The 19,057-nt window shown below is 43.4% G+C and overlaps 2 protein-coding genes across 9 annotated transcripts; one reads left to right on the plus strand and one right to left on the minus strand.

Annotated features, from left to right (window-relative positions):
• Positions 1 to 234: 234 nt before the first annotated feature.
• Positions 235 to 6,560, minus strand: ubxn6 (UBX domain protein 6). The gene is made up of 11 exons (XM_035647232.2): positions 6,346 to 6,560; positions 5,622 to 5,785; positions 4,655 to 4,719; positions 4,395 to 4,523; positions 4,212 to 4,309; positions 3,980 to 4,055; positions 3,768 to 3,852; positions 3,362 to 3,581; positions 2,936 to 3,066; positions 2,658 to 2,806; positions 235 to 2,504 (listed from the first exon to the last, which is right to left on the minus strand). Exons 1-11 carry the CDS (start codon positions 6,426 to 6,428, stop codon positions 2,379 to 2,381), a joined length of 1,326 nt encoding a protein of 441 aa, XP_035503125.1. The 5' UTR covers positions 6,429 to 6,560; the 3' UTR covers positions 235 to 2,378.
• On the plus strand, positions 5,688 to 18,526 carry uap1 (UDP-N-acetylglucosamine pyrophosphorylase 1). Of its 8 annotated transcripts, none has more exons than XM_035647223.2 (13): positions 5,702 to 5,846; positions 8,107 to 8,342; positions 8,464 to 8,594; positions 9,151 to 9,468; positions 10,821 to 11,025; positions 11,537 to 11,712; positions 11,801 to 11,973; positions 14,177 to 14,370; positions 14,497 to 14,637; positions 16,301 to 16,489; positions 16,749 to 16,790; positions 17,693 to 17,759; positions 17,850 to 18,526. In XM_035647223.2, the coding sequence occupies exons 4-13, from the start codon at positions 9,186 to 9,188 to the stop codon at positions 17,940 to 17,942; spliced, it is 1,563 nt and encodes a 520-aa protein (XP_035503116.1). In that variant the 5' UTR covers positions 5,702 to 5,846; positions 8,107 to 8,342; positions 8,464 to 8,594; positions 9,151 to 9,185; the 3' UTR covers positions 17,943 to 18,526. The 8 variants fall into 8 exon arrangements, with proteins under 8 accessions (XP_035503118.1, XP_035503116.1, XP_035503119.1 ...); XM_035647226.2 differs by having other exon boundaries at positions 8,464 to 8,523; XM_035647224.2 differs by having other exon boundaries at positions 8,107 to 8,333.
• Positions 18,527 to 19,057: the final 531 nt, after the last annotated feature.

Raw genomic sequence — 19,057 nt, forward strand, 5'->3', positions numbered from 1 at the left:
AAAGAATTTAGACCCAAAAAATTTGACAAACACCTCCAAAAGGCAGAGTTACAACCACACTGGTCCAGTCATTTGTTTTGATGAACACTGGAGTTGCAAAAAAAAGTGGTCCATTACTTAAACATTACATATTCAGACATTTATGAAACCCTTAACTGTTTAATTGGGGTTTGTTGTAAAATAGCTTCACTTTAGGTAGATGAACATGTGTCAGTTTTGATTACAAAAACAAGATGCAGTGCAAGCGATCTTTATTACAGGCCGGTTAAAGCGCTACAGAACACTGGCATAGATCACAACTAAGTATGTTAATAAGGTAACAAATCAATGCTGATAACAATAACATCCTTCCGTTTGAAGAGCAGACATGTTGCTTTTGGCTGACTCGGCATATAAATACAGGAACTGTATCAGATTCTGCATGAAAATGATCCTGGACCAACTAATTACTTAACACGCAGCAGTTACAGGTTCATCTCTTTTGGGTGTGCAACTGACGGTGGTGACAAAAAGCACAGACGCCACAAGTTTCAGGATCTACACGTATGAACAACTCAGTTGGTATGTATTCAATGTGTGTTGAGAGGTAGGCTGTTGTCATCTTAACCAACCACAAGCAGGAGAAACCAATGAGCTAATAAAGATTAGCCATGTATATATTCTCATACATCAAAACCACCAACTAAACAAAAGTTTGAAACCTTCAATGACACGTCTCCAGGGAAAGAAGTGGCTCTAAAACTTAACAAAAATTGGGTTGAACATTTTGCTTTTGGTGACATGGTGTTAATGAGTACCACTGTTTGAAATATAAACCCTATTTATCTCAAGTGAATGTGTTTGATACAAACAAATACAAGACCTGTGATTGATAAAACCACCACTATCGGGACAACATGCTGCCACTTAACACAACTATAATTCATCACAACTGCCCGCAAGCCAGAGAAGTTAGTGACACAAAGCTTCTGCAGTGAGCCTCCACCATTAATCCCGTGTGGAGAGTGGTTGTAATTTCACTCTACACCAAGTTTTTTATACAAACTAAAATAATCCTCATTAGGTGCTTACTCTGCTAAAATAATACTTTGGTATTAAATTGACTGCACATTAATAAAACTTTGAGCAATGGGCTAAATAAAGCCTTTGGACCTCACTTGTAAAGCTGGGCATACACTGTTCAATTTTTGAAATGCTGTTAATTTCCGCAGTAAATTTTCTGCGATGTGAAGCAAAAGCTCGAGATTTGTGTGCTCGCACTGTACGGTCCGATCGCCAGCCACGACTTGGTTGCTCACAGCGTATATGTGTGAGGCAGAGAAGTATGGGTTTACCATAGAAGAAGAATCCTGACGAGACAAAAACAGGGCAATTAATCGTTGCTCGCTCCCCCTGTACACTGCATGATGGCAAACGACGCACAACGAAGCGAGAAATCGGGCAAAAACGGGCTTAAATCGCACAGTGAATGCCTAGCTTAAGTCAAACTATCCAGAAAAAAAACAACATGTTTGATGATCTGGGCTTTGCGTTCATACAACTTGGTACATTTAAGCAACCGCAAAAGCCTGTTGTACAACAGTGAGGAGTGTGAGGCCACTGCATAGCCGAGGACAGACAAGCAACAGAAGCTCATGTATTTTTACAGTAAACAAAGCCAGACTTGTATCAGACCAGTCGACCATCAGCTGACAGACGAAACACTGAGCTAACCCAGAACACTGCCAAACTAAACTTCAAGCCGGTGCAGTGACACCAGGCAGCTTTTAAAAGCAAAAGAGCTGCTGCAGGTGCACAGATACTAAATACGATTCCACAGTTGTATCTAACCAGGTTTACTTCACTGTTCTACAATGACTGCAGTCAGAGGTGTGCACTTTCTTTTTCCCAATGCAATGGTTGGAGGTAAGATGGACTGTTTACTTTAAACAAAACGAAAAAGGAGGACGTCGTGACAGTTACAACAAGGTCTCTCCACATGCCACGAGAAGTTTACCCGACTGGTTGACTGTAGGGCAGCGCGCAGAGGGCTGCTGCCACAGTCTGTTCATACACAGCATGTACATTCGGGACACATCACAAAAACACACTTGTCCCTCGCTTTCTCCTCAAAGCTCTTAATCGTGGTTCTTCAGCAGAAAGTGCTGCTGAGACAGACTGTAGGGTGACGTTACCCCCACAGTGAAGAGGGACAGGTAAGCTCAGCAAAACAAGTGCATTAAGGGTGAAGTTAGCCCTAGTCCATCACTGCTACTGACTTATATTAGCGTTTTTATTTTAATGTACACTCATCACCAGTCGTTTGCAAGGAGCAATTTCACCCCTCTAGTGCCAGGGAGGGTCGCCGCAGGAGGAGTTCAGGGACAGAATACGTCTGCTCAGTTCAGGGTCTGAATGGTCTCCAGCAGCTCCGCTTTGAGGAGGGTGGGGGTCTTTCCACCTGCAGCTGCAATGTCGGCCTGCACGGCTGCATCCCAGGCAAAGGTGAGTAGAGCTGCAGGGACCTGAGAAATACACATACAGACAATATTTATTAACGGGCTGGGGCAAACTGCTAATAATGAATGCACATTTGCTTAATACACGACAACAAATGTAATCTAGATACACAGTACTTTGTTGGCCAATTTCATGGAATGTCTCTGGATTCCACTCACCAGGTTGCACTCTGCGAGAGCGAATTCCTCTGCCTCTCGTAGTTTTTGACCTCCAGGGGCGATGAGCTCGAAGGGCTGCCAGCCGTCCACCAGGGACTCCCGCACAAAGCCAAACAACACAGGCAGACGGTCCCACGCATAAAAGGTTCCTGGGGTCACATACCATTTACTCACTATCGTGTGCGATTAGGGATATTAACAAAACCAACTTTTAATAGGTTTTTGACAATGACAAAAAAAACTTTATGCATTCATTTTGGCAAAAAGAACAAACAAACCTTGAAGCAGGCTTCCATCCGGCAGTCGGATCCTGAGCAGGGTGTAGTTGTACTTCCTTCTCTCCCTCTGCTCCTCTTTCTCCCTCATGGCTTTTGTGCGCAACATGGCGTTCTTCTCCACCAACTCACTCCTGAGGAAAACGCAACAAATGCTCGTAACCGAGTGCAAGCATCTGCTGATGGACGAACACTAATAGACCGCAGTAATGGGACGTGTAGGTGATGCAGAATTTGGTGGCTTCTTATGGTAAAACAACAGAAAAAAAGAGGCTTCACCCTCAAGTTGCCCAGCTCAACTGCAATCCACTTACTGTAGGACCATTTCATATTAGCTATACGTACCGTTTCAATTCCAACTGCTTATTGGTGCTTTGATGTAGTTCCTACAACTTAAGACAGCAGGATCGATTAACGAGGAGTCTTTACCTCTGCTGTTGCTCCTTCTTGAGCTCCTCTGCTGACAGGTTGTAGAACTCTGGCGGCAGCTCGAAGCGTAGAGCGTTGGGAGAGGATCTGAAAGCTTGAGGCTGTCTGTCCAGCTGAGCTCTGACTGGCTCGCCTCTCTGAAGACGATCCCTTCTCTCCCTGATCAACTCCAGAGCATCAGGACTCTGCTCCGCTAACACCAGGAACTCCTCTTCCTCCTCTGATCGCCAGCAATGTCACACAAATGAAAAGATGTAATGACCTGACAAACCATTCTAAGGAATTTGTGTTTTCCATGTTGTTTGACTAACAGATTTGTTGACTGTGATATACAAGTGAAAACCCATTGGCCAGTGCACAGAAAACACCTGGCTGATATTAATCAGAAGCACCAGCACTAATGTACCTTGACCCTCTACTGGAAGCATGATGCTTATGAAGCCCAGGGCCTGCAGGAATTCTCTAGTGCCCTCCACAGAACGTACTTTCTCCTTAAAGAAAAGAAAAGGGGATAGATGTAAAAGAAATGCTAAGAAAGTCATTCTATAAAATCTAAATACATGTTATTAGTTCTTAGACAACAAAGTGAAGTGGACAGGAGTCCTGTTTCCTACACACCTGGAACACTTTGTTACTGAGTTTAATCTTCCTGTATTTCTCCTCTGTAGGACACTTGCATATATTGTCCACATACCTGTTGATGAAACAACAACGAAACGGGAAATAACAGGATACTTTAAGACATTACGTTAATGAAGAAATATGTTAGAAAAAAAAGCTCAAGATTAACAAGATTTATTTGTCTTTATTGTTATCAATCAATTATTGCCTCTAATCAAGTGTGTCTTACTTGCTTATGATGTCCACAGCAGCCTTCACTTTCTCTCTGTCTTTGTTAAATGTGTGGACCATCATAACAGAAGCCTCGACTGCATCCTCCTCAAACCGCTGACGGTGAAAACAGAGCACATGTTTTACTCACAGCCCTAATTCGAGCTGGAAAAAGATAAAGTGACAATATCCTTGAACATACCATGAAAATGGCCTCCTTAATGTGTACTTCCCTCTCACTCTTAGTTAAAGTGGCTCCAGTAAGCGGACAGGTGAAATACACACCCGACACCGAGAGACAGGTGGGATCTTTCACTGGCACTTTGGATGTCTGGAAGAGAAATTGTCATTCCACAGGACTGTCATACTAAACGCGTATCACTGTGAACCAAACACCACGGCAATCGTGTCACTTCAGAAACCTTGATTTAACCGAACAAATCAGTGCAATGCCGACTGTACCTCTGCCGTAGCTGCCTTGTCTTGTTCAGCCAATGCAGCCGCCTCAGCCTCCAGTTCTCTTTTAACTACGATCAAAAGGGGAAAATCATGGAGTTACACATCTATGAAAGACACCAGTGTCTTTAGCAGAAAATACAGAGCATCAACAATATCGAACAACGTTGTGATTCTTAAATCAAACCCCCATCTTGCAGTCTAATATGAAGATGGCTGCAAAGTAGTATAGACAAGAACCATTACCTATTACAAACACATTCAAATGCCATCTACTCAGTAACTTAGAATAGTTCAACAGCCATATCCACTTTCCATAGATTTAATGGTTTGGGTATCTTCAAAATAATCTCAAACAAACCAGGAAAAAAGAAACTAGTGTCACCAAATGTCAGAAAACCAAATGATTTGGCCTGATCGTAAAGGTAGTTTGAGGCACAAAGAAAAACTTCTGACCATCAGATTGATGGAAGCACAACTAGTGTAAATCTACGCCATTAATCCAATTTGTCCTAAATGTGCAAAAATATATATGCCTTTTCTACAAAACACACTTTCAGAGAACAGCTTACTTTATGTGTTTTTAGGATGAGACTGTAACAGGTTTTTGCTGATGTTAAGTTTCCCTCTTTATTACTGCAGAGGTCCACAAATAGACAATAATACAACTGGTTAGAATGCCATCGGTGAAAACAATGCCGGAGTGACGCTCGTGTTAACTCCGAAAGTGACATACACTGGTGCCAATGCAGCCTTTAGACTGCCTCCTACTGTAAACCACACCGATGGTCTTCATTGGCACAACCCGTTGCCCTTATCTGCATGAGGACTCAGCCCCCAGACCTCTTCTGACAATTGTATGTCATGACGTCAACAAAGCAACATCACTTCACTCATCTGTGCTCCAAAAACCAACGGGACACGCCCCCTTCCCCTGACCTCCTCTGTGTGAGGTTACGGCCGAGTGTCTCACCCTGGTTCCTGATGTGGTCCTGAGACGTGTGGACCTTCGGCCGGACCTGGTGCTCGATCCTGGCCAGCGCTGCGGCCCCGGCCCTCTGGGCTCCTTCGCTGGGATGAGCGTGGTGCTTGTGCCTGGCACCGGAGCCGCTCTGCACCACCTGGGGCTTGGCGCCGCTGTGTGGCGATAAGCACGGAGAGGCGCAGTGAGGACATTCTCAAAGATCTCTCCGCAAACGTAAGCGCACCGAGTATGATTCACACGCTCACGACAACATTGTTATCGACGCCGTATCTCCATCGTCCACGGGGCAGATTGACACTGATTGTTTTGGCAGAACGTTGCGAACAAACGTGACTTTACGTTACTGGTCGAATTAGCTTGTTCGGGGATTAACGGTTAGCTGCCCTCAAAATAGACCCAGTGTTATATAATGTGTTTGCTTGCGGTGGCAGAACATAAATGCTGCCTTGCGCACAGTGGAACTGTGGAAATCCCTCACGAACATAGCTCCAGTTCGCTTTTACGACGTGTTGTCGTAAAAGCGTGTTGTCGTAAAGAACAGCAGCTAGCTGTCAGCCAACTCAGTTTAGCAATCGTTAGCCAGCTAGCTGTGTTGTTAGCTGCCAGCTGTGTTGTTAGCTGCTAGCTGTGTTGTTAGCTGCTATCTGTGTTGTTAGCTGTGTTGTTAGCTGTAGTTAGCGCTCTGAGCAGCGGAGAAAAGTTCGCTATTTGCCTGGTTTCTGCTGTGAGCTTCTTCCCGGGTCCCGCCGTCTTAAACTTCATGTCTTTCTTGATGTCATCGAAAAACTTCTTCATTTCCTCCGGCTGCTGGTGAGCGTGTGGCCGTAGAAACAGAGCAGCGAGCTAACGTTAGCTGGGAGGAGGACCCAACAACTTGTCCGTTGGACACAACACCGCCTCCTTGTCGCCCCCCTGTGGCCGAGTTGAACACTGAAGAATTACAGAGTTACTGTGCTGCTCACGTTTTATTAAATATTTGCAGCCGACAACTTGTGAACATGCGGACTTTAAGTGGAGAATGTTCGTACATTCAAAGAAAGCTTTCATTCATGCGTTACAGTGTGCACGTAGGCTGCTATGAGGCGACGTCCAAAGTGCACGAGTTTATAGAAGCAACTTCAGATAAGTTTGTTGTTGAGTGTGAACTAGTGATTCAAGATAGTTGTAAAGTAAACGGTTTGATATTAGGTGATTGGTACTGTAGGTCATTGTCACCGCCTTGATACACTGAGAAAACCTAAGCTGTGATGCAGGTGCTTCCTGACTGGTCCTTTATTCAAAGAACTCAGCTGAGACCAACAAAGCAATTGTTTTGAGTTGAGGCACTTTTCATGAACACTCTTTGCGTTCATCAGAATCAGGTTTTGACTCAGAGCATACAAATCATATTATAGGACTCCGTGAGCAGACAGACTCAAGCTGCACAACTGCTGCAGTTAATGCCAAATAACCTCTGCTTTTTTTTTGCTGTGGTGTCCTGTGAAAGTAATTATGCATTAGATCATCAAGATTCTTCTTCTTATTATTAAGTATTTCCAAGCAGGACTGGTTAAAATGCAGGAAAGGTTTGAAGTAATTCATTTTTTGGATGAGCTTTCAACTCTAGTAGCTAATACATCTGGAGTGACATTTAAATGCTAAACACATTTGAACAAGTTATTTTCCATGGCCATAAGAGAGACACATTATGTGTGATACCAGGGACTGTAAAGATATTAAGAGTATAGCCGCGTTTCTGAATCACAGTACAAGGTAGGTCATTTCTTGTAGTTGCACTGATCACAATTTTAACTCATACTTTTAACCCATTCACAATAAAAAAGTGAGTTGCTGAAAGAATTAGAAAATGAAGCATTTGACATGATTGGTTCTTTATGTGCACTATCATTGTATTGGGATTGTTGACTGGAAGTCATGTTCTTGCTGATAAAAATATGAGGATACAGGGATTTTATAAGTAGGCCGCAAATGAATGGCTTACATCACCCGCGTGTCTGTGCCAATATGAATAACCTCTTACTAAAGCTCACCCAGTTAACACCAACCCAACCCCAACATATGTGTATAACGTGTTGACATTTTAGCAATCAATGTCACATTTTCATTTCCTTATTAAAAGGTACTGGAGGAGAAGGACATATTTATATTTATTTTCATCTTTGCCATTGTTTTCATCACGGTAATAGAAGTATCTGCCCTTTGTGAAATCTAAAAAAAGATATTATTATCTAAAATGTGTATTAACATGGTGGCTTTCATATATATTATTAACCCATCATCATTCGTATTTTTATTAGTCCATGTAAAAAGGAAATATTTTCTCTTCGCTTGTTTAAAATCTATATGGTGCGTATGGTGAAGGCTACTTGTGTATATTTGTGTGATATCGTAAATATGTATGTTTGCGTGTGTAATAAATGTTGAAGTTAAATGTAAACGGGGACTTTTTCAGCTCTGTACGTTGACATTTTAGCTTCTCTGGAAAGAAAACATCTCCAAACATGTCCGGGACTTCTCAACTTCCATTCTGTTCTCTGACGTTGGGGATTTGTCAAATTTACGAGGACCACTTGAAAGCAGCATCCCCGCTGGGCATACCGCACTCGCACTCGCGCACGCGCGCGCGCGCTTAGTGCCACGTCAAACGTGACGTAGCAGGAGGTGTAGTCCGGACAGGAGGCGGCGTCATAACCAGCACAAGTAACATAAGTAACCACACACACTCACACTCGCAGCCGCTGGCATTAATGGTCTTAAACCCGAGAAGGGCGCGTGTGCGAGGTAAGAGTTTAATATTTAATCCAAATTTTGTTTCATGTTTATTACCCAGCTCACAGCGTCTGTCCCTGATGCCACGGAGTCTCCGGCGCGGGACGGCGGCTAACGACAGGTTACTAACGTGGCTCGACGACACACAGCAGCTCTGTCTCGTTACTTCACGCACATCCTGAAATCCTCTCGGTGAGGATGAGTAGCTTCAACTTCACACCCCTGCGCAGAGCTGGACACAGCCTCCTGGAAACGTCTGATCAAAGCCTGTGGTTCATAGTTGTGTCGTGATTATGTCTTGGGAGCATTCAGTATACAGTGAGTCGCTGCAGCCGCCAGCAGCCCATTCAAAAGTCACGATCCGATGTTTCCTGGTGCAGCGAGCTGCTCGTCGTGGGTGTTGGTTCAACACACACATACACACACACACAGAGGGAGAGAGAGAGAGAGCACGTTAACATTCCAGTACTAATGTTGATCGTCATTTTAGCCACAGCTTCAGTTGCAGATGTCAAAGGGAGTTGTTTTGTGTTGTCAACGTGTGATACTCTCTAGTTGCCTGGGAGGAGAAATACTCAGGTCATGACTCAAAGTTTCAGCAGAAGAACTCAACCCTCCTTCAAAAAGATTCCTCATTCCTTTCATCATGACTGATCTTATTTAGTTCCCCTTCTGAACATAATCATAATTGGTTGAAAGAATATTGGATTATACCCTCCCACTTATCATTGTCATCTGTGCCCTTCAGTGTGGCAGAGTTAAGCAAAAGCGCTGTTCGTCATCATGGACCCCAGTGTCAGCGCACTCACCCAGAGGTTGGCCGAGGCCGACCAGTCCCACCTCCTGCAGTTCTTGGGCGAGCTGAGCCCCGAGGAGCAGGCCGACTTGACCCGTGACCTCCAGGGAATGGACTTCAAGGAGATCGGCGGATTCTTCAGGAACGCCATGGAGGTGTCCAGCAGCAGCAAGGACGAGAAGATGGACTCCCGCATGGAGCCAGTGCCCCGGGAGGTGCTGGGAAGCGTGACGAGGGACAGGGAGAGTCTCAAGGACTGGGAGCAAGCAGGTGAGCGTCTGCCCCCCAGAGTATTTATTCACACAGACTCAGCCTGAGCCTTTACGTGGCCAGAGTACTATATGTTATATAGACACAAAAGGCATCTTTTTTCTTTCCTTAATTGGATTTATTACAATGTCATACAGCAGTAGAGAGAGATATAAAATTAGTGGAGGCACAATATCCTCCAGAGACACTTGCAGTCTTGTTGTTGGCCAACTTTCATCTACGAAGGGATGGTTCACAGGTAGGAGAGAGGAATGATTTCCTGGTATCAGCCTCGAGGGGATTTAAACATCACATGGTAGCCCAGAGGCTACGATGTTGAGATGAGGCCGTGAGCATTCTGATAAGGTGTGTTACAGAGATTCCAGAGGTAGGCCCTCGTAACAGCGCTCTTAATACCTTACATAAGACAAAGTCCTAGTTGAGAAGCGCCAGAAACTCCCCAATTGTGTAAACTCAACCCAGTCTCACTCTCCTGCATAGATGGGAAATATGAGTAAGTCAGCTTGTGTTGTTCATTATGCTTTGCGCAATCCCCCCCTTGCAGTGGGGGTCTGACCGTTTTTACTGAGACTGTTGTGGGGTTTTTTTCCTGGGGGATGATGACAGTGGAGGTGGGCAGCTGAGAACATCTGGTGTTGATTTGGGCCTGACGTAAAGAGTTTTTGCTTGACTCTCATGAGGTCACCCTGCTCTGTGTGTCTGTGTGTGTGTGTGTGTGTGTGTGTGTGTGTGTGTGTGTGTGTGTGTGTGTGTGTGTGTGTGTGTGTGTGTGTGTGTGTGCGTGTGCGTGCGTGCGTGCGTGCGAGTGTGAGTGTGTGCATGGGGATTTGGGAGAACAGTCAAACTCTAGCAGGCCTGCCTATTACATAGATATATACCTTGTCTTTTGACAACCACAGGTAGACAGATTGTGGTTATTTAGTCACGTATATCAGCAGTTTATGTAAGATAGACTGGAACCATTATAAACCACTGATCTAGTGAACCACAATAAAGGCATCATAGTATCGGGAGGTTATCAGATTTCTGTTCAGGGATAAATATGTAGCATCATTCCGAAGTCCTATAGGACTAATCATAAAATGTTGGGCGCTGGCTCAGTATATCATTTTATCTATACGTTTTGATTCTGTTTATTATCATTTATCTATGATATGCTTACAAGGGCAATGAGAATGCACTATGGCCATCACTAGAGATAAGATATTGTGCCAGTAAACTGTGATCATATTTCATCACATCAGTATAAAGAAATGTTTCACTGTCATAAATTAACTTTAAAGGACACATCTTGCAGATGTTGATGCTGGTATTTATGACCGTTCAAACTGTTCTGTTCTGGGACCCTTCAGGTCTTCACTACATCTCTCAGAGTAAAGTGGCCGTCCTGCTGCTGGCTGGAGGCCAAGGAACCAGACTGGGGGTCTCTTACCCCAAAGGCATGTACGACGTGGGGCTGCCGTCCCACAAATCCCTCTTTCAGATCCAGGCCGAGCGCATTCTGAAGCTACAACAGCTGGCCGAGCAGAAGCACAAAATCAAGTGCTGTATTCCCTGGTAAGACGTCGTGTTATGCTTTGAGAGGCGATTTAGACAGTTTAGTTACCGTGCATGAATCTGCTGCTTTCATTTGAGAAAAATAAACACATCTAAGTTACCAAATACCATCTATTTATTTGTAATGAGAACCAAAATGCTGCATGTTAACTAACTGGGTCAAATCACTGCGGGCATCTTAGGAAGCGCAATTGAGGAAGTTGTGTTTCTGGGAGCAGATTAGTTCCCTGTGGAGCGAGTTTAGGGCCTAACTGTCACTGGTGCTTATGTCAGAAATGGTAGAAAGTCTTATTCTGCTCTGAAGTTTTTTTTATTTCCCTGGGTTGGGGGGGGGGGGGGGGGGGGGGGGTCACCTTAGTTGTAAGTTTTGTTTTGGTGAGTAATCTCTGAAGAATACCTTCGTCAAAAACTACTCTCCTAAGCATACTGCATATCCCCTTGCTCCTCAGCTACCAGTTTTGCTGTTGTTGGAGATCAGATCTGAGCGTGGTTTCTTCTCTTTCGCCTTCAGGTACATCATGACCAGTGGGAGGACAATGGAGTTAACAAAGGACTTCTTTTCACGGCATAACTTCTTTGGCTTGGACAAGAGCAACATCATCTTCTTTCAGCAGGGCATGCTTCCAGCCATGGACTACAATGGCAAGATCATCCTTGAGAGCAAAGGAAAGGTCTCCATGGCCCCTGGTGAGCACCCTCAGGATTTGTTGTTTTTTTCGCTTTATTGAAAGTGCATTTCAGTATGCAAGTTTGCTTTTTTGTGCTTGTGTTTCAGATGGGAACGGGGGCCTTTACAGAGCTCTGGGGAACCAGGGAATCGTCGATGACATGGAGCGGAGGGGGGTCAAGTTCATCCATGTGTACTGTGTAGATAACATCCTGGTCAAAGTGGCAGACCCTGCCTTTGTTGGTTTCTGTGTGCAGAAGGGAGCGGACTGTGGAGCTAAGGTGGGTAACGTGCTCTTTCATGCTCTTTCTGTCTCTCTGTGGGTCTCTCTGCAGTCTCCTGAAGGAATTCAAATATGTCTTGAGATGAATTACAGTGTAAATAATGTCTGAAACGGAATTATCAGAGATTGCAGTCACATGTTTTTTCCACAGTTTTAAGGTTCTTAAAGTTGTGATTTTATGGTAATACTTATGAAGATCACAATACCTCAATAATGAGGCCACAAAGTGTCAGTTTTTACATTTAAATTTGTGTTAACAATCAGGTCTTTAGTAATGTTTTATAAGGCAGTAACATTCTTTCTCTCACATTACATGCTGCAGTTTAAGGAAAGCAAAATTGACAAAGATTGACACAATAGCCACCTTATTATATCCCTGTCATAAAGTTGTGTGATACAATGATCCCTTATTTTTGTGCTCACTTGTAGCTCTGATAAGCTGAGTCGCCTTTTATCGAACAAGGAAGTCAGAATAATAATGTAAGGATGCTTGCACGCAATGATTATATCTTCAGAAATAAGGCCAAAGGTTTCTGCACTACTTATTCACATACTGAAATGTGTAGTGAACAAACTGCGTCAGCAGTCGAGCAATGGTGTCTGAATGGGAACCTGTCTGATCAGTTGGTCCAGTCTTTTAAATTCCACGTGGCTAATTAGTGCTAAAGGGCGATGGGTGAAGATCCATATCTTTCGTGTGTGCATGTGTGGCAGTCGTGTATAAAAAGGGTGTGGTCAATTTGCTGTCACAACAAACTGCCAAGTTTCTACACAGCTGCACCTTCTTCAGCTCACCACTGGGTGGTGATAAACGACACTTTGTCTCCTCCGCTCCCTTCTGCACACAGAAACCAACAACGAGCAATACAATTATTAAAGCTTTCTAGGAAATTTGAGGGTTGAGCCCAGAGTCTGCATCCACTTTTCATCACAGTCTCAGATAACACAAGTTTGTTAAAAAGGCAACAATTTTTCCTAAACTGTCTCTTTGGACAGAGTGTGCTCTCATTTTTGAGAAGGGAAAAAGGCCTTTTCATGGTACAGCAGTCAAACTGGAAACCTTTCCACAAGAAAATAAACTGTCTGAATGATTAGTTATAACTTTTCTAATTGTTTTCATAATCGTTTTACCTTTGTTTGGCTAGTGACACCTATCAGTACAGCCACTGTACTGTAAATGATAAGTTAATAGATAAATAGTTGGGAAGCGTCTCACGGAACCGGTCCATCAGTTTAAGACACAAATTGAAAGAGGTTCTATTGCCAGAACAGTGAGTTGTCTTCTTAAATATTTAGTTAATCAAGAATAACGATGCAAAGCAACAAATGGCTCCATAAATAGCTAAGATCCAAATTTGCATTGGCATAGTAAAGGGGAAAAAAGAGTCATGAAACAAGGGTAAAGATTTATAAATGCAACATCCTATCTTTTCATTCTTACTATTTATACAGTATAAGGCAACATTATATAGAAGTACTGTATGCGATACTGTTGTTGGACATTAGGATGTGACATTTGTGACTAACCATTGCTGTCACACATACGTTTTGAAATAAGTTTATTACAACCTCATCAAAATACCAAATTAAGTTTCCTCATTTTCTTAGTTGATTTTGTTACAGGTTTTCTTCCCCCTGCAGAAAGGTTTGTGTCTCTGAAGTTGTAACTCAGACTTGCTGTGTCTAGGCGTGATATTTCTCACACTTAAATCCTTTTTTTTAATCTGGAGTATATGCGCCATATTTCCAGCTAATACAGAATAGATTGAAATATTTAACTGAAGATCATCCAGACCCGGCTCCAGTTTGACATTATGAATTGTGCGGTGGAGCAGAGATGGAAGGATTACATCAGAGGGAGAGAGTCCCACCCTCCCATCATAAATTACGAAGCTCCACTATACTTCATGTGGCTTCACAACCCCCCCCCCCCCCCCCCCTCCCTTCACCCCACCCCGCTCACCAACCCCCTCATCAGGACTCTACTCTGTCATTATGATGGGGAGAGGGATTTTTTAAAATTCATTGCAGGCTTTAACTTGCTGCTATAGAAAGTGGAAGTTTTTAAAGTCCCATATTTATAAATTGGTTATTCGAGAGAATAGTTCAGTTCTCCATAATTTTTTGTTCCGCAAATCTCAATTATTTTTGTTCCGCAAATTACAAAAAAATAAAAAAATCTTGTGACATCAATATTCCAGGTGGTGGAGAAAACCAATCCAACAGAGGCAGTTGGTGTGGTCTGCAAGGTGGATGGGCGTTACCAGGTGGTGGAGTACAGTGAGATCACCCTGGCAACTGCTGAGAAGCGCAGTGCTGACGGTCGACTGATGTTCAACGCAGGAAACGTGGCCAATCACTTCTTCAGCTTTTCCTTCCTCAGAGACATAGTAGAGTAAGACAAATGTTCACTGAACATGTTTCTGTAGATCTGGTTGCCTCTGGCATGAAGAGTAGCTCAACATCATTATGTAGGAAAGGTGCCAAAAACTCTTTATTTATATTTCTTTCATCCTATCAGGAAGTACGAGCCAAAGCTGCAGCACCACGTGGCCCAGAAGAAGATCCCATTTGTGGATGTTCAGGGTCATCTAATCAAACCTGACAAACCAAATGGGATTAAAATGGAGAAGTTTGTCTTTGACATCTTCCAGTTCGCTAAGTGAGTTACGTTGCATGTTTTTCCACAGAGGGTGCTGTGTGTGTGTGTGTGTGTGTGTGTGTGTGTGTGTGTGTGTGTGTGTGTGTGTGTGTGTGTGTGTGTGTGTGTGTGTGTGTGTGTGTGTGTGTGTGTGTGTGTGTGTGTGTGTGTGTGTGTGTGTGTGTGTGTGTGTGTGTGTGTGTGTGTGAGAGTGTGAGTGTGAGTGTGTGTGTGTGTGTGAGTGAGTGAGTGAGTGAGTGAGTGAGTGAGTGAGAGAGAGAGAGAGAGAGTGTGAGTGACAGTGTCAGCCAATGGCATCGTACCTCTGACTTATAAAGCAATAACAATACAATGCACATCTTTTGCTCCTTTTGAGAGGGGGGCTGAATTGTTCTTCTGGCAATCCTCCAAGCCCAGGGGTTTGACTGGTCCTTGATCTGTTCTTCCATGCACGAACCAACCCCCTTTTTCCAGTCCTTATCCCTATCCACCAGCCTCAGTCATACCATTGCTCCGAGTCCGGGTCCAGCAGACCAGGCCTGCCAAGCTCTCTGCTGGAGGATGGAGGTTTTATGAGCTGTTCACTCATTCCACCTCCTCCAGTGTTACATGACATCAGCTGTGAGTCATGCCAGTACTAATAGAACTTTACATCTAATGAAAGGATTCCTGTAATGATTGACTGATGGAAAAACACTGCAGACATCCCCAAGCTTCCTTCGAGCTTTATTCATACTGTATTTCAAAGCAGAGAGGACGAGAAATAGTTTTTGGTGTTCCTGAGGAGATGGATTACAGTTGTGCTTCGTCTGGAAGACTGGCAGCTCGAGCTGAATCCAGATGGGCTGAGTCCCTTTGCAGTCCAATTTTAAAAAGGGTTCTTCTGTTTTCTGTTCTTCTCCCAGTACTGTTTGGTCTAAGCTCTTATTGGCCCTATTCAGAACTGCTATTAACATGCAAGTGATCCGGTCACAAGTGGACAGCTCGAAGTTCATCAGTTCACACCTGGAATTGCAGTGTGTCTAAGCATGTGTCTCCAGTGACCACTTGTGATCGGCTCTGTGTCCGCTCTGTATGGAAATACACACGTGCCTCCTTTTTGTCAGATTGGGCCATTGCTAATGTTTTTCCATCGGTGTGCGAAAGGGGGTGTAGGGCTGTACACAATCATTACAAAAGGTAATCTGTAAAGCAATGAATACATTTTTCTGAGCTTCACAAACACCCCATAAATTCCTGCACAATGATATATGACCAGAATAGTCTGTATCATTGAATTATTTTATGACCTTCATGTGTTCTAGTATCATTCATAGTCTGGAACCAAGTTATTGTTTATCACAGACTGTTGTTTCACAAATACCTGCAAGTTTATTCTGGAAGCCTATTTATCAAACTATATTATTTGTCATAACCTGTTGAATATTTTGCCAGTGCCAGCTCTTGTTGAGCAGTTTAACCAAGGACATTGCTCTTATTTCAGGAATGTTTTCTTCACTTTCGCACATTCACACCTGAAATCTGTCTCATAAAACCACAATGTGACCTTTAGCTATTACGCAGCTCCTCTGGAGACACCGTGGATGATATTCCTTGTGTCATATGATTTATTATAGCTTGTCATTCCAATAGTCTTCGCTGATGCTCTTTACCTGTGTGCTGATGATGATGTGTTTGCCAACAGGACATTTGTTGTGTACGAAGTGTTGAGGGAGGACGAGTTCTCCCCGCTGAAGAATGCGGACAGTCAGGAAGGAAAGGACACGCCCACCACAGCCAAACACGCCCTCATGTCCCTCCACCACCGTTGGGTGCTCAACGCTGGCGGCCACTTCATCGACGAGAATGGCAGACGCGTGCCTGCCATACCCAGGTGACCACGGCCAGCCGGCTAAAACACATCATCATCCATGTCATGTCCCTTCATACTCCATGTTTAATGTGAAAACGGTAGCAGGTTCCTGGTTCCTTGGGGTCGTTCCCACCTTCCAACCACTCACTTTGTGCACAAACTATATGCTTTGACTTTTTTTTGTTTATATGAACATCATGTTCTTTTAGTAGCCTCACATTTCACTTCCCCCTCTCTCATGCCTGGTCCTGCCCCTGTGTGTCCGATGCAATGTTTCCAGAGACGGAGCAGCAGGCGGTGTCACAGATGATGGCAACAGAAAGTAATTATCCCCCTGCAATACTGAGTGCATGGTGACAGGGTTTTGTCTTTAATCTCCTCTCTCTCATAGACGTGTTAAAACTACTTCTGATCCTTGACGTCCCCTTTCCTTCATTACCGCTGAAAAAAGGGATCCGTGGGGACACATGCCAGACGGCAGCCATTTTTCTGTCTCTTTTTCCAGCCTGTTGTGATGAAGCAAATGACATCGAGGATCAGTTTAGGCGACTGAAAAGGCAGCGCTCTTAATGTCCTGGTTAGATGATGTACAGTCATAATGACCTGCTGACAGGTCATTTTCCCCTCAGATGGTTGCTACTAATACACATAATGTATTGCTTGCTGGGTAATGGGCTCCAGTCACTCCTAATGGCAAACGGCAACAACTCTGCAACAACTGATATCTTTTGATCTGTGTGTGAAATGGTTACACAAGGGAAGCGGGACATTGCTTGCTGATTTGCTTTTGAGTTGAAGTCCGCCTGCTTGATTTAAAAACTGAAATAAATGAGCATGTGCTTCAGAAACATTCATGGATTCCATGAATGCTATTCAGGCTCTTATATCGTGTGCTTCTTCCTTAATCGTTCAGCCGTTCCTTTATTTTTTAATGATACAGCTGCTAAGCTGAACAACCTGAAACACCTGATGTGTGATTAGTAATGGGAAGTCTGTTACGGGCCAAAGGACTAATCACCGGTTGTGTTTGGGTTGGGGATGATGAAACTCTGATTCTCTGCCTTTGAACTCTAATCACAAGCCGCAATAGAAGAACAGCTGTGCTGAGGATTCACAGCTGCTTCACTCCGCTTTCAGTCCCTCGACCCTCTTTTTAAGAGACAATCACTCACTCCATTTCTTTCCATCTTCTGATCCTCCCCTAATTTGTCCCTTCTAACGCAGCCTGAAGGACGGAACAGACCTGCCCATCAAATGTGAGATCTCCCCTCTGGTGTCCTACGGAGGAGAGGTAAGGAGACGCTCCAAATGTTGTCAACCTGAAATAATCCAGTCTGAACTCCCACCAACAATGACCTGATGGTGTCTGTACTTCTTCAAGGGCCTTGAAAAGTTGGTGAAGGAACGAGACTTTCATCCAACCCTTATGATCGACGAGCGTGGAGTCCACGAGCTGGTGAAGAACGGAGTTTAGACAATGACAGAGTGACTGAGACAACCCAAAGACCACCTTCCCTTTGTCTCCTAACGTTTGTAGGAGAAACTGTAATATCATCACTGTGCAACAACAAATGTCACGTGCACGTCTTCTTGACTGTCCCGACCACAAATGAAGGAATGAATGAGCAAGATGAAGTGTATCGTTTACTTATTTGGCTTTGTATGTCAATCGTAGTTCATATTTGTTTCGAAGAACACTTGAACACAGGGTGAAGTGAAGGACAAAATCCCTGTCACAGTGACTGGATGAAGCAGTCTTCAGGGGCTTCTATTTATTTTGCTTGGGGAACTTATTTTTATATGTATCGATAGACCCTTTATAGGTGGAACTCACCATCTAGTCATCAAGTAATTTTTATACAATGTTGGACTGACATGAAATTAACAGGAAGTGATTTCTTAATAGCATGTAATCGAGGTTCATGGTACGGGCTGTGGGGGGTATTTATAATATTTGCTTCTTTTCTGTTTGTAATCATTAAAGATTAGATATTATACAGCTTTAAGACTAACAATGATTTATATTATCTTTATTAAAGAAATTTTCTATTTGAAAAATGTAGGATCATGTTGTGAATGTGTTACATACAACAAAACAACATATGTGAATTTGTGAGTTTTAATTGCCTGTGTCTGCAGCGTTTTGTTTTTTGTAGCTATTCAGGAAATATTATTTATGGCTCCATTGTGACTTGCTTTCCTTCTCACTCTCCACCTCTATGACATAATGATTTCTCACATGAAGGACTCCAGAGTTATTTAAGCAGACAAACACATACATTGATGGTGTCCTAGTTTGTAGGCAGATGATTATGAACATCTACAGGGATCTGCCTTTTGATGTCTTGGTTACAACACAAGAGTTTGCAGTCATAAGAGACTGGTTTAAATTTTTATTAATAGTTTTTCCCGCCCAAATAGTTATTTTCTGTTCAGTCTTGGGTATAGATGTGCTTGGAGTAAATGCAAGGTAAACACAAACATGGCAACATGCTCACAATGGCAATGCTAAAAAACCAATTATAATTATATATGTCATTATTTTGACATTACACTATTCCTGTCTCAAACCAAAGAACTGGACTAACT

Source organism: Scophthalmus maximus, chromosome 13 (genome assembly GCF_022379125.1).
Source record: "Scophthalmus maximus strain ysfricsl-2021 chromosome 13, ASM2237912v1, whole genome shotgun sequence".
NCBI lineage: Eukaryota > Metazoa > Chordata > Actinopteri > Pleuronectiformes > Scophthalmidae > Scophthalmus > Scophthalmus maximus.

What these genes read in the sequence shown, in the direction of transcription:
- ubxn6 (XM_035647232.2), bottom strand. Translation starts at nt 6,428, where the DNA reads ATGAAGAAGTTTTTCGATGACATCAAGAAAGACATGAAGTTTAAGACG. An exon ending in GGACCACATCAGGAACCAGG is followed by an intron (nt 4,720 to 5,621) that starts GTGAGACACTCG and finishes TTTTGATCGTAG; the next exon opens with TTAAAAGAGAACTGGAGGCT. An exon ending in ACAAGGCAGCTACGGCAGAG is followed by an intron (nt 4,524 to 4,654) that starts GTACAGTCGGCA and finishes TTTCTCTTCCAG; the next exon opens with ACATCCAAAGTGCCAGTGAA.
- uap1 (XM_035647225.2), top strand. Translation starts at nt 9,186, where the DNA reads ATGGACCCCAGTGTCAGCGCACTCACCCAGAGGTTGGCCGAGGCCGAC. An exon ending in CAAGGACTGGGAGCAAGCAG is followed by an intron (nt 9,469 to 10,820) that starts GTGAGCGTCTGC and finishes GGGACCCTTCAG; the next exon opens with GTCTTCACTACATCTCTCAG. An exon ending in ACAGATGATGGCAACAGAAA is followed by an intron (nt 16,791 to 17,692) that starts GTAATTATCCCC and finishes CTTCTAACGCAG; the next exon opens with CCTGAAGGACGGAACAGACC.